The 14,470-nt window shown below is 52.4% G+C and overlaps 1 protein-coding gene across 30 annotated transcripts in view; it reads left to right on the top strand.

The window, feature by feature from the left end:
- Nucleotides 1–14,470, top strand: part of PCBP3 (poly(rC) binding protein 3) — a 54,363-nt gene that overhangs the window by 27,974 nt on the left and 11,919 nt on the right. For 9 of the 30 annotated variants that reach the window (XM_040069596.2, XM_040069576.2, XM_040069602.1 and 6 more), the window contains 8 exons: nucleotides 120–152; nucleotides 673–789; nucleotides 1,292–1,423; nucleotides 1,684–1,812; nucleotides 4,089–4,232; nucleotides 6,645–6,686; nucleotides 10,719–10,797; nucleotides 11,429–11,488. In XM_040069596.2, coding sequence (XP_039925530.1) covers nucleotides 120–152; nucleotides 673–789; nucleotides 1,292–1,423; nucleotides 1,684–1,812; nucleotides 4,089–4,232; nucleotides 6,645–6,686; nucleotides 10,719–10,797; nucleotides 11,429–11,488 — 736 coding nt within the window. Of the gene's footprint in view, nucleotides 1–119; nucleotides 153–672; nucleotides 790–1,291; nucleotides 1,424–1,683; nucleotides 1,834–4,088; nucleotides 4,233–6,644; nucleotides 6,687–10,718; nucleotides 10,798–11,428; nucleotides 11,489–14,470 lie in introns of all 30 variants that reach the window. The other 21 variants (XM_040069583.2, XM_040069586.2, XM_040069582.2 and 18 more) reach the window with 14 other exon arrangements.

Here is a 14,470-nt window from a genome sequence, read left to right as displayed (position 1 = left end):
GCTTTCATGGTTTTGGCTACATATCGCCTTGTATTAGGGGGATGCATTTTGGCTAGGGTTGTTTTAAAGGTAGAATCCTTGGATTTTCGGTAATGGCTTGGCTTTCCCTCTTGTTTCAGAAAGGAGAGACCGTGAAGAAGATGCGTGAGGAGGTGAGCAGCCTGCTCTGTGGATGATTTGTAGGAGAAGGGGAGTGCGGAGTGGCCAGAGCTGCGCATTGCTCTGTGTGATATGTGCAGTAATTCCCAGGGTCAGGACAATCAAGCCAGCTATCCCCAGAGCTCTTTGGACTGATTTTCTCCTTTCACACTCAAACTCCTATCACATTTTCCAGAGTCAAGTGTTTAGTTAAATTAAATCACTTGTAAGATGCTTTGAGTTTATCCCGAGTCTTTGTGCCTGCAGCTCCCAGGGAATTGTCAGAGCAGTGAGCAAAACTCTTCACAGGCAATGACCCCATGACCTGGTCTTGCTTCAATCCCGTGGGTTTTCTTTGCAGTAAAACATTGGAAACCATTTCTGAGGGTTGGAATCTGAAATCACTCCAGAGGAAGGGTGGGAGTTTGGAAGGTTAGGTGGAATGCTGTGAGGCTAGCACAGGAATCAGGCTGAGGGAGGACCCAACCTGATTGCTTGGCTGTGGCTATTCCAGGACTCCTCTTCTCTTTCCAGAGTGGCGCAAGGATCAACATCTCGGAGGGGAACTGCCCTGAGCGTATCGTGACCATCACTGGCCCCACCGATGCCATCTTCAAGGCTTTTGCCATGATCGCCTACAAATTTGAGGAGGTGAGAAATGTGATTCAGCCCATGACCGGGGACAGCAGTGCTTCATTGGATTTGCCTAACTGGGACATGGCCTCAGCACAGAACCTTTCACACATCTCTAGGACTGGTCTGGAGCACAAGTCTGATGGGGAGCAGCTGAGGGAGCTGGGGGACTCAGCCTGGAGAAAAAGAGGCTCAGGGGGGACCTTCTCACTCTCTACAACTGCTTGGAAGGAGAGTGTTGCTGTTTAAGGGTTGGTCTCCTCTCCCAGGTAACAAGTGACAGGACCAGAGGAAGTGACCTTTAGATTTGAGTTGGATATTTGGGAAAATTTCTTCACTGGAAGGTTGGTCAGGTCTTGGAACAGGCTGCCCAGGGCAGTGGTGGTCACCATCCCTGGAAGCGTTCAAGAGGGAACACTTTAGTCACCGGACCACAGCATGCGTGGATGCGGCTCCTGGGCACTGGCTGTGGCGCTGGTCAGGTACCAAGGGCTGACGCGCTGTGCTTTTCCTTCCCAAGGACATAACCAACTCCATGAGCAATAGCACTGCTACCAGCAAACCTCCGGTGACACTGCGTCTGGTGGTGCCAGCGAGTCAGTGTGGTTCCCTCATCGGCAAGGGGGGCTCCAAGATCAAGGAAATCCGAGAGGTGAGGCAGATTCCATTCCGTTACTGCACTTGAGCGCGGCTCCTCGGAGCTGATCTGCGGCCAAGGGGGAGCTGTCGTGGAAAAGGGGCTCCCTGTGCTGCGTCGTGCTTCCCGCGGTGGTCTGGCTGATGCGAGAGCAGCATCCCATGAGGTGCCAGGCGCTGGGCCCTTGGGAGGCGCATAGCGTCGGAGCTGGAGCTGGCTCCGGGTGAAAGCGTTCAGCTGTGGGATTTCTCCTTCCTCTCTCCTTCTGTCTCCAGTCCACAGGTGCTCAGGTCCAAGTGGCCGGGGACATGCTGCCCAACTCCACAGAGCGGGCGGTGACAATCTCGGGGACACCCGACGCAATTATCCAGTGTGTCAAACAGATCTGTGTGGTGATGCTGGAGGTACAGTCTGTAACAAAGCGGGTAAAGTATATACAGAAAAAAATCCCAGCTGGCTCCACCAGAGTGCTGGGAGGTGTGGAGCGTGTGTCTCTCGTCCCCTTCTCCAGGCCTTGTCGGACCACTCTCATTTCCTGGTACCTCCACTGGAAACACACCCCGTGTCTTTTCCTCACTATTGTCCATAGTTTCTGGAGTCCCACTCTGGAAGCCTGTCTGGTCGGGTGCCCCAAAGGAGGTGGTTTGTGTCAGAGTAGAGGGTGGCTTCGGGGCAGAGGGGTGCCAGCAAACTGGGACAGCCTGGCCTGGTGTCCCAGCAGCACCCAGCTGCCGTGGGAAGGAGGTGGGGGCTGCAGCCACTGCTCCAAGCACCTGGGCTCTGCCTCACAAGGACCACAACCAGGAGGAGGAGGAGGAGGAGGAAGGCCAGAGCATCCCCTGCACTGGGGGAGCTGGAACTGGGAGCACAAGGCTATGTTCCAGTGTGGCACAGTGGGAATGGTAGTGAGGAAGGCTGGTGAAGAGCAGGGACTGTAGGGCACATGGATATATGTCCAAGATGCCATTTTCTGGGATAAATGCTGACAAGCAGAGCTGGAAGATCTCTGCCATGGAGATGCTACTGTACCAGCTGCTGGAGATGACCTCAGCCGCATTCCCCACATCCACACCTGCCACCTCAGGTGGGAGAAGCTCCAGGAGGAAAGCCCCTGGGACACACGATGGCGACACATTCCACTCCTGGTGCATCCCAGAGACAGACAAAGCAGGGACCGACGCAAGTGCCCTCTGCCTACGGCCTGACTGCACGGCCCTTTCACAGCAGGGAGGAGCACGCTCCCCTCTGGAAAAGCTTCAGATGGGGATGGCGAGGCTTGGTGAAGATGAAGCAAAGCCAGATGGAAGCACCTTCAGCTTGGCAGCAGCACATCTCAGGAGGGATAGCTAGGAGCCACGTTACCCATCCCTGCCGGCTGTGACGGTCAGGCAGCTGCTCTGCTTCCAGAGGAGTTTTAGGCACGAGGTGACTCCAGGTCACAGACTGCAGCAGAGATGAGCCTGAGGTGATGCTTGCCACGTGTGTTAAAAAGTCTTTTCTCACAAAGCAAGATGTGCTGCTCCTCTGTATGGCTCAGCCATGGGAAAGAGAAAAACCCACAGGTCTTGTTGCAGCTTAAAATGTGGAAAGTGCCCTGACTTTAATGGCTCACAGAGATGCTCCATATCACCTTTCAGTCTTTAAAAGATAATCCTGGCTTGCCCCTCCAAGATTTGTAATGCAGTAAAAGAACAAGTAGGTTTGGGAGATGTGCTTTGATCAGCTTTCCCACAGAAAGGTGCTTAGCAGGAGGATTTAGATAATGCTACTTGCCTGGAAGTAAGTAGTCATCCGAAGAATGTAAAAAAGAACTTTCCATGAGATAGTGTAATTTCTGTTGCCTGTCCTTATATGGCAGTGACTGAGTTGTTTAATTTTGAATAGAAGCAGAAGGAGACCTGAAGTCTCTCCTGATCCCTAGGAACCTCCATGTTTCCTGTGGCTTGTAAGTTGTTCAGGAGAAAACCAGGAGGGAGAACCTGGGTGAGCAGCTCCTGCCCATCACACCAGCAGCTCAGTCACTGCAGCTCTGCTCAGACCTACCCAGGGGCCAGACAGAGAGCAGCAAGACCGCAGAGTCACGCGATTGTGGAATGGTGTGGGTTGGAAGGGACCTTAAAGGCTATGTAATTCCAGCCCCATCGTGTGCAGGGACACCTCTCAGCTGACCACAGCTGCCTCGCAAGCACCCACATCCCAGTCCGGACAGTGACGGACCGCACCAAGGCCTGAAGGTGACCCTCTTCTGGCAGTGAGGAAGATGAGAGCAGCCAAGGAGCATGGGCGTGACGCCGAGTCGCTCATGTGGGCTGTACCTCGCCGTCTTGCTGCTTGAGGCTCTCCTCAGGGCCTTCTGAGGAGGGCTCCTGGAGCCTAGGGCGGACGATGTGGTTTGTGCAGAGCAGAGCGAAGCTGAGGGAGGCAGCGGAGGTCCAGGAGGCCGTTTGGGGGCCTGTGCCTTGGCAGGAGATCTCCTGTGCCCCGGGCTGTCCTTGTTGCCCACGAAACCCCTCTTTCCGCTGCGTGCTCCTGTCCAGAAACACGGTGTTGCCTGGTGCGGGTGTTGCTGTGGCGGCCCCGGGGGCTGTGCTCCATTAGGTGCTTTCTAACACTCTTTTTGCCGCTGTTTCAGGAAAGCTGTTCTAATGTTCTCTCTCCCTCTCCTTATCCCTTTTCCTAGTCCCCACCAAAAGGTGCCACCATTCCCTACCGCCCAAAGCCCGCCTCCACCCCTGTCATTTTTGCAGGTGGTCAGGTAAGAGCCGACCCGCTTGCAGCCTCCACTGCCAACCTCAGCCTTTTACTGCAGCACCAGCCGCTGCCCGTTAGTGCACTCAGGTTTCTTGCCTTCTGACTTGCATGGTGTCATCCCATCCGTCGTGTGCCACGGCCGCTGGACTGAAAGCTCTTGGCTTAGCTGCCGCGTTGGATGCTCGACAGTGAGGAGGAGGGGAGGGCCAGCCTGGGTGTCATCTCTGTGTCAAGGTGTCACACAAAGGAAAGGCTGGAATTTACTTCGTTAGGCCTAAGTTCAGTATTTGTCAGTGGTTGAGAGGGAGAGGATTAGAAAAGCGTTGCTGAGCAAGAGGCTGTCCCTGCTCTCCGGCAACTCCAGCCCAGTTAAAAATACCTTTGTGTAGCTGTAGTTGATCCGAGGGAGGAAGGGTTTGTTGCAGCTACTCCTCTGCTCAGGGTAGCCCCGGTGGAAGAGCTGTGTCCCCCTCCCTGGTGCTCGGCTGGTTTGGGGTGCTGCATCCCCCTGTGGCAGAGCCTGCACAGTGTCACCCCCAGTGACACTGCAGCCTTGCAGGCACCATCTGCTATTTCCAGCAGCGAGCCTTGGGGTGGTTTTTCCTTTGTGGGATGACCATCATGCGGGTGAGCTGGAGGTTGTTCTGAAAACAAAAATCAGCAGAAATGAGCAACTGAGCGCGTGGCTGTTTCTAAAGAGGGAACTTGCACCTTTGCTTTCTCCATCTCATGTCCTCGCCTCGCCTGGTGACCGAGGGCCTGCCTGTAGATGCCACCATGCTGTGGTGCATCATACCCAGCAGGGGATGTACCTTCCCAAGAGCTCCAGCAGCCAGGTAGGGCCAGCACCATAAAACCCCAGCTTATGACACCCAGAGCAGCTCCACACGAGTTATTTCATTTCTCTCCAGCTGTAATAGAAGGACAAACTAAGACCAGGAGCAAAGCCCAGAGCACAGGCTATTTCAGGCTGAATTAGTCATTGCCAGGATCAGGAGTGTGTCACTCCATCTGAGCAGCTGTCCTGGAAAAGAGCTTTGAGTCCAGCTGCCTGGTGAACTGATCTTTTAAAAGGGAGAGTGAGATGGAGGCGGCAGTTCTCCTGCTGTGAATGGTTGGTGTCATGGACAGAAGCAATATCTCGGGAAGAAGCAACTGTCTCTGAAGTGAGAGCTCTTCCCAAGGCTGGGCGCCCTTTGGCTCTGTCCGAGGGGTGGCACGGAGCGGATGGGCATAGGACAGCTGGTGACAGTAGTGGCAAGTGTCTGGGGTGGGATGAGCCTCAACAGGGTGAGGGATGTAGCGACCAGCGGCAGCTGCCAAAGGGACCAGCCCTCCATGGGCAACGTCAGAGTTGAGTTGCATCTGTCCAAGATACCTTCCTACCCTTAATTACCTTTTTGGCTCAATTTTTCTAATCAAAAACCAGTGGCTAAATAAAACCACCAGGACAGGCAACTCTTCAGCCTCTGTTGTGTCCCCGTTGTGCTGGGATGCTGGTGGGCACTGGGACAGCCATTTTCCCTTTTCCTCCTCCGTGACTGGGGCTTTCCTTCACGCCAAGCACTTTGCTCTTTGCAAACAGTGCAGCGAATTTGCATGAGGTTCCAAGGTTTTTTTTCTTTGATTTTTCTTGGCAAACTTTACTCTCCCTTTTCAAAGTGTTCTCCATCTCTTTTGCCATTTCTTTCAGAATCATCTGAGTAATGTGTCAACCAGTGAGATACATTTTGCTAGCTGGTTAAGTCCTAAGTATTGGGCTCTCTAGTCTCTGGCTCTTCACCCACGCTGGTGCTTATTTTGGGGTTATTTACAAACAAAAAGAGAAAAGATTGCTGCAAAGGATGGGAAAAATGCACAAACCCATTTGCCTGGTAGATACTTGCATGGATTTACCAATGACAGCTGGTGAAAGGCATCGCAGTGCAGGCAGCCCTCGGCTCGATGCCTTTCCAATGCCCCAGCAGAGCACTGGAATATACTGGGTGGGTGTAAAGCATCCGCTGGGACTTGCGCACCTGGAAATACAGAGAGGCTCACGGAGCTGGCTTGCTTCTTGAGATCACGCTTGGGCAGTGATGTCACTTGCGCACCTGCTACACGGGCAGTTGTGGTTATCAGAGAATCACAGGAGGGTTTGGGTTGGAAGGGAGACTAAAGATCACCCATTTCCAACCCCCGTGCCGCTGATCCTTATATTTTGTACAGCAAAGACCGGCTACAGCCTGATATTCCTGCTCCATGCAATGATGGCACCTATAAAGAGCTGATTCTTTCCTTTTGAAAAAGCCAAACTGAGCCTGAGACCTTGAAGTCAGGTAGCTCAGCATGCTCTAGGTTGGATTGGAGGTGGAATGTCTCCCTCCTGCCCCAAGGATTTGGTGCCCCAGGGAATTTAATGTGGCACAGGGGGTCTCAGCAGAGGGACGGAGCTTTCTCCCCGTGTCCTGCCAGCCCTGGTAACATCTTTGTTTTTCCTTTACAGGCCTATACAATTCAGGGACAATACGCTATTCCACACCCAGATGTGAGTTTTACCCTAATTTTTCTTATACCCTTTTCTGTCACCTGCATGCTCATGTTAATTCACATAATATTAATATTAGCCAATAATATTAATAATGTATTTTCAAAGTAATTGGCCATGTGAAGTATCTGTAATACCTCAAGTAGCCTTTTAACCTGTTAGCACTAAACTTTATTACTTCTGAGGACTTGGCCTGATGCTAAATTGTTTGCATTATTCAATGCTATCCCTTCATTCTGAGAGAAATCATACTCTGCATTTTGTGCCTCAAAGTGGTCAAAACAAGGAAAAAAAAAAAAAGAAAAAAGAAAATAATAATAATTTCGCTTCTATTTTCCCCCTTGTCTTTAAAATGTTGGTAAGCCAAGGGCGTATTTAGCTGCGGAGTGCCTTGGTGGGGTGGGAAGAAGCCAGAGCTCCAGGGATTTTGTGCTTGAAGCCTGGGCAGGGATGTGCCTTTCTGAGGGGGTGCTCCTTCGGGTGATGTGGAAATTGGATAAACACCCCCCACCGTGTCTCCCAGAGGGGTGGGGAAGGCGTGTGCTTCTGGATCTCGCCTTGCTGAGGGCGCCCAGACCGACGTGGTCGCCTTGGGTTTGGTGGCTGTCTCAGTGCTGTGGGTGGCTGTCTCAGTGCTGTGGGTGGCTGTCTCAGTGCTGTGGGTGGCTGTCACCCATGCCAGGGCAGCCCCCACTTCACCTCGGGCTCCTTGGTGCAGAGACAGGAGCTGCTCTGACTGGGGTTTGCTGATGATGGGATCCCCCGGGCTCCCATGCCTGTGGGAGGTCAGGGAGCACTTCTGTGGGGGGACATGTAGGGATCAACGGCTAGGATGTGTGCACCTGAAATTATCAAGGGAAATAGAAAAATCACTCTGTTTGAAGGATTTCTTTGAGGAAAGCAGTGAAGCTCAGCTTCTGAGGTGGCCATGGCTCTTGGAAAAAGCAGGGAATTTCTAAATGTGTTTCCAAGGGGATAAAATACCCATTGAGTCCCACTGCAGAGGGCCCCTCCTGCTGTGAGGCAGGGGTCTGCAGTGGGGCTGAGGATGTGGCAGTGGGTGGAAAACCTCCAGCCATCCCACCCATGGGAAGGGGTTGATGCTGCTCAGTGGTCCCATTTTCAGTGAGTGCATTGGGTAGTAAACCATGGAATTACTTTTTCCATGGTTGAGAAGGTGGCAAGGCTGTTTGATACCATGAATGCCTGCCCCATATGGGAACATTTGGGAACTTTAGGCTGAATTTTTATCTTAGGAGAAGTGGTTTCACTGGAATTAGAGGAATCCAGGCTTTGGCTTTCCATGTGACGCCAGTATGTGTGTACTCTGAACAGCCTGCTGTGATGGTTGATAAGAAATATTTGTAATTAGGTACTCTTTGCTTTTGCTCCATAAACAGAATATAACACAATAACCTTTGTATTTAGGGTAGATCAGTGCAGTCTTTATCCCAGTTTTTCTTTGCAAGAGGTGCCAACAGCTTAGTGTTTTCTTTGTTCCTATATTCCTCTGATTGTCAGGATTAAAATAAAGGATTAAAATTTGCTGGCTGCACTCCGCCCCACTCCCAGCAAATTTCCTGAATAAAGCAGTTGGTACAGGGGCTACTCACTTACTCTCATCCTTACTCTCAGGGTGTTCTTTCAATGACTGGTCATTTTAAACAATGTTCAGTGCAGAATCCAGTCTAGAACGTGCTTTTAGGGCATTTAAAACACGTTTTAAGCGTCTGCGTTTAGTGGCTGCCTTTTGCAAAGCGGGCAGAATTTTCAATGCCCAGCATGTGCTCCTGCCTTGATTTTGTGCCCTGGAGAAATGCCCCAGGATAGAGGAAGCTTTGGCTCATGAGGGGCTTCAGCGTTGCCTGCGTGTTTTTGGCTGTTTGGGATGTGACGTGTAGCTGCCTGCCTTCCCAAAAGCTGCAGGATCACAGAGTCACAGAATGGGTTGGGGTTGGAAGGGTCCTTAAAATTCATTTCACTCCGCACCCCTGCCATGGGCGGGGACACCTTCCACTGTCCCAGGCTGCTTCAAGCCCCGATGTCCAACCTGGCCTTGGATACTCTGAGGGATCCAGGGGCAGCCACAGCTTCTCTGGGCACCCTGTGCCAGGGCCTGCCCACCCTCCCGGGCAAGAATTTCTCCCCGGAATCGTATGTAACCCTGCCGCTGTGTCAGTGTGAAGCCATTCTCCCCCGATGTGTCACTCCGGACCCTTGTCCAAAGCCCATCTCCAGCTCTCTCGGAGCCCCTTCGGCCCTTTACAGCATCTCCGTGACCTCCTCTGGACTCGCTCCAACAGATCCGTGTCGTTCTTATGCTGGAGCCCCCAGAACTGGATGCAGTACCTCAGGTACAGTCTCGCCAGAGCAGAGGGGGGAAATCCCCTCCCTCGACCATGGAAGATGAGCTGGAAGAGATGGACGTAGCAGCTTTTTCTGTGACACCTGGCTGCAGCCATCTTCTCCTCTCCTAGGCTTGTTTATTGCTCTAATTGCAGGGGCTGCATAAATGCCACTATCCAAACGATGTCTGGAAGGTCTGCTGGGTCATTATTAGAAAGGATTTTGGTCTGCCCCACTTGGCAAAGCAGGACCCCTGTCCCAGGGCATGGCTGGAGCCCACCCGGCAAAGAGGTTTCACCTGGAGTCCTGCCAGTGGGACCAGGTGTCAGGAGGAATTCCAGAAACAGGGTGCAGCTCCAGAAAACAGGATAGTTCTGAAGCTGAAGAGCAGTGGATGCCAATGTCCCTGCTCCCTGCAGGAGCAGTAGCACGCCCCAGTGTTATCTGGAGACAGCTGTGTTGTGGCAGGAACCCGTCATATCACACCTTTGGCTAAAATAAGCCAAAGACAGCCAAAATAAGCATAGAGATGTGCAGACACCTCTTTTTGTGAAGTGGTGAGACCTCTCCCCTGAGGCAGTGGAGTCTGGGTGTCCTGATGCCTCTTCAGGCAGGACAGGGATCCCAGGGGTACCTGTCCAGGGATTTGCAGGGGACTTCACCCGTTCCTGCTGCCTCCCTCCTGCCTTCCCCAGTGTGTGCAGCCCCCCGGGTCAGTTCCAGCTCTTCCCAGCATTTCCCCCTCACCGCTGCCAGCCAGACCTCCCTGCTCTCCCTCCCCAGCCCTGCTGCAGCAGCAAGGAGGTGTTTGAGTCTTGCTGTCCCCCAAAAACATTGAAACGATAACTCATGTGTCCCCATTGCCAGGGATGATGGGCAAAACAAGTCGTTTGAGTTAGGGGGGTGATGCTGTGCTGACAACTCCCTGAGCACCTGTGAAAGTGGGAGGTGATAAAGAGCCTCCCTCCTGCTCACTGCCAGACTTCAGCCTAGCTTGGTTTGTTTTCTTTTCTTTTCCAGTCTTTTTGGTTTTTTGGTTTGTTTGGGGTTTTTTTTTGTTGTTGTTGTTTTTTGTTTGTTTGTTTGTTTTAATTTGGAGCAGTAAAACTGAGCACAAAATGTATTCCAAACAAATAAATACATCCCTGTAAAACTGCTTCCTGATCGGGCAGCAGAATCCCCGGCACAACAAGGGATAAAAGGACCTGAAATACCTACTGGTCATGACTGAGGCCCACAGTTCCCCATATTCCTAATGAGTTGGCATTTAGAAACAGAGTTTATCCATCTCCCAGAGGCACTTCCCATCAGAGGCACAGCACAAGAACACGTGCTGCGGGGACAAACGGTGACAATGCGGCTCTGATGGCACAAAGAGGGTCCCTGGGTGCTGGCTGTGACACCCACCAGCTGGCCCCGCGCTGAGGCAGAGGAGTTGAACTGACACAAAGATTTGGGCTTTATTGTACTATACCCAGGCCAAGTCCTTTCTGCTAATGTTTTTGCCATGTCTCACCATGGCTTCCTGGTTTGGTTGGTTTTTGGTTGGTTTTTTTTTTTCTATTTTTGAGTTTGTTTTCCTTCCCCTCCCCGCCCCCATTATAATTTTGTTCTTGCTTTTCGGTGTGACTTGTTGTACTCTATGACAATAACCTTCTTAGCTCTAATGTCCCTCCTACCCCTCAGCAGTTGACCAAGCTCCACCAGTTGGCTATGCAGCAAACCCCCTTTACTCCCCTTGGACAGACCACCCCCGCTTTCCCTGGTACGTACCCACACGCCCTTTCAAGATATCCTTCTCTTACCTGTAGAGTTTCTCTCTCTTTCTAAACTCTTGTCGTTTAATGGAAATGAGCAGGGCAAGTAAAAAAGTGGCAATACCCGTGGGGAGAGGTTAAGGAGAGCCTTGAGGGATGTTGTGGGGGTTACGGTGCTCAAGGGTGAGCTCTCAGCCTGGGCTCTCCCGGCAGAAGCCGTGAGCACCGTCCCTCTGTCCCTCCGCGGAGGAGGCAGCGTCCCGTGCCCGAGCTGCTCCGCATCCCGGCGGGACATCCGCGCTCTCCCGGAGGGAGCGGCTCGGCCGGGGGTGCTGCCTCGGGCACGGCGCTGAGCCGGGCAGGACGGCACCGGCGCGGTGGGAAGGAGTCGTGGCCAGAGGGGGCTGCGCTGCAGGGAGGACCGCCGGCGCGGCGTGGCCCGAACCTTGTCCTCAAGGCCGGCATGTCCCGCTGACCTGGGAAGCAGAAAGAGCGCAGGGGATGGAGGTACCTAAAGTACCGCTTGGAAATTACTTTACTGACAGTATGTTCATCATATTTTGAGCTTCCTAGATGAAGTGACGTTGCTTATCTCCTCGAAGGCAAAAGCATTAAACCTGTTTCTTCTTTGCTCTTCAGGAGAAAAGCTGCCCTTACATTCCTCCGAAGAAGCTCAAAATCTGATGGGCCAGTCATCAGGTAAAACATAAAGCTAGAGAGAAGTAAGCAAGCTTTGGTTGAAATATATTCTGTAAATAGGACTATGCAATTTTTGTGCTCTGAGAGGAATCATGGTGTTTGTGGAGAAGACGGCAGATTTTCTTGGTGGGTAGGGAGAGGTCGGGCAGCACCCTTCTCCTTGGTGCAGCATGTCAAAGGAAAAGTGCCTGGGCTTTGTTGCCTCTATCTGTGATGTGTGTGTATAACTGCCATAGAGCCACAGAATATCCTGAGTTGGAAGGGACCCCACAAGGATCAAAGTCCTACCCCTGGCCCTGCACAGACGCCCCAACTGTCCCACGCTATGTATACCCGAGAGCACTGTTCAAATGCTCCTTGGACTCTGGCAGCCTCGGGGCCGTGCCCATTCCCTGGGGAGCCTGGGCATTGCCCAGCACCCTCTGGGGGAAGAACCTTTCCCTGATCTCCAGCCTGACCCTTCCCTGGCACAGCTCCGTGCTGTTCCTTCAGGTGCTGTCCTTGGGCACAGAGGGCAGAGATTGGAAGTACCCCTCAGGTGTGGTGAGATCTCCCTCAATGCTATCTGTGTAATGGGAAGATACTAGAGTCACCACCCTTATTCCTGCATTTAATTTTGCATGAACTTTGCTCAGAAACCACAGAACAGTGCCGGTGGGAACAGCCATGACATGCAGCTCTAGCCATCTCCAAGCCATTCAGGGTGAGTTGCAGTTTTAGTGGGACAGGACCCTGAGGAGCCAAAGTGTGGCTGCACCTTTGGAGACGTTTTGCTGTCAAATGTCCCACATTCATCTGTATGTGAGGAAGAGATCTGTCTTTTTTTTCCTACCATTGCATAGAGGAGCTATCCTGAGACCTGGAAGCTTCCAGGCAGGATGAACCAGACCTGGAGCGCACAGCCATCCCATGCATGCCTCAAAGGTTTGGGGACAGCACCTAACTATGAAAGCAAGCGTAGCCTGAGCAAATAGACCCCAGAAGACTGCAGAAATAGATAGCTGGACACTGACCTGTGCAGCCATGTTTTCTGCATGCCCCCTTTGCCCTTTGCAGTCGCCCAAGGCATTAATCCTGCCCTGACACCCTCATTGCAGCCTCAAGGACTGCTTGTACATATCAGAGAGGGAGGATCTGCAGTGATGAAATAAACAGCCTCCAGATCATGGAGAAGGATGTTGCCATTCCTCAAGGGCTGTGTGATGCAGGGATGGTGCAGTACCATGGCACCAGGTATCCCAAGGGTTTTCAGTATCATCCGTGTCATCTGAGTGTGGGATGGAGAATGCTGCCTGTGAGTCTGAGGAGCTTAGCTTATATTCCCTAAGATCCTTGGATGCCTCAGTGCTACTCAGTGCCCTCAGTGGTGCTCTGCTCCCTTCAGAAGACATTTTCTGCCACACCCAGGCTGCTGCCGAGCTGAGCCTTGTAACACAAAGGAGAGGGACACCCTCACCAGAGGGACATGTCTGTGATAGGTGCAGTCCACTTTGCCCCAAACTGTGAGGAGGCTCAGTGTACAGGCCAGTCCAAATGAAGTGTGTGCTGTAAATTCTCATTGCCTGTGGTGTAATACCTGAGCAGGAGATGTTTTGTTCAGGTTTTGGCACTAGTACCTCTGGCAGTACTAATGCCAAAGGCAGGACGGCAGAAGACTGCCTGCTGGAGGATCTGTATCCTTTTTCCCTGCATTTCCTCTCCTCTCTGTGCTCCCAAGTGAAAAATCTGGTGAGGAAGCCTCCTGCAGGCGGATGCTAGTGAGGTGTGTCTAGGAAGCTGCATTCATGAAAGCACAGGAAGTACAGTGTCACATAATCATGGAATGGTTTGGGTTGGAAGGACTCTTACAGCCCGTCTTGTTCCACTCCCGTGCCGTGGGCAGGGACACCTTTTACTAGACCAGGTTGCTCTAAATCCCGTCTACCCTGGCCCTGAACACTTCCAGGGATGGGACAGCCCCAGCTTCTCTGGACACCCAGTGCCAGGGCCTCCTCACCTTCATTTCCTAATATCCTAAGATCACGCATGAGCACATCAGAGATACCCAGAGCTCCTCTTCGTCTGTGCTGAGGCACTCCATGGAATGATATGTGAGGAATTGGGTGCTACTGCTGTCTTGTTTTGCAGGAGTCCTGCACTTCCAGTCTCCTTGCTCTTCTTCATTCTGCGCCTCCTTAAACACCCCCTTTCCATGGATACAGATCTGGCAGTCTCTTCTGCTCTTACAAGCCTTCATCAGTGGTTTATATAAGGGGCTTTTTTTTACAGTTACTGCAAATTCCTGTCAGGCACCAGGCAGCTTCTTTCTTGCAGATTTGACATGTGGTGTCCCTGCTTCAGCACTGAGGTGATTTAATATGAGAAATCATGGGAGACGCAGGCTTTGACCTAGGAGCACTACGGCATGGTGTCCTCTTATGTCTGGAGCTGCACTCACAGGGTATCCTTCTGGCTCCAGCCATTCCCACCATGGAGGAGAGAGCTCTCCCTGATCCAGGAGAGGCTGGGAGGAAGCAAGTCGCTGCCTTTGCTCCTCGCTGTGTGATTTTGCAGAGAGGCAGGATCCAAATCCCCATACTGTTCATCTAGCTTTCCCTTGGGGATAAGAGGGACAGCTGGTCCTGGATCCAGCTAGGTTGCATGTCTTAGCAGTCTGGCTCATATTCAGTGTGAGAATCTGTGGGGCTTAACTTGCAGAGGACTCGTGCCGCCGGATCCCACGGGGACACCGGTTTTGGGGCACCAAGCTGCTGTCACACCCCAGCAGCTCAATGCTGCTGCATCCAGAGAGAGCTGGAGGGTGCGTGGACAGCATTCTTGTGGGGCTGGTGGGTGTACCAGGCAGCATGCTCTCTGCTGCTCTGTGGGAAGGTGTTTCACCCGCCTCTCTTCGTTGGTGCTGGAACCTTGCACCTTCCTCTGAAGCCGTTCCCAGTGGGAGAATGAAGGGTGAGAAGTGAGGCACTCATGGGATGCAGGGAA

The sequence above is a fragment of the Hirundo rustica genome, chromosome 7 (genome assembly GCF_015227805.2).
Source record: "Hirundo rustica isolate bHirRus1 chromosome 7, bHirRus1.pri.v3, whole genome shotgun sequence".
NCBI lineage: Eukaryota > Metazoa > Chordata > Aves > Passeriformes > Hirundinidae > Hirundo > Hirundo rustica.
The sequence above is the reverse complement of the archived record's forward strand: the minus strand, read 5'-3'. Positions and strand labels throughout refer to the sequence as shown.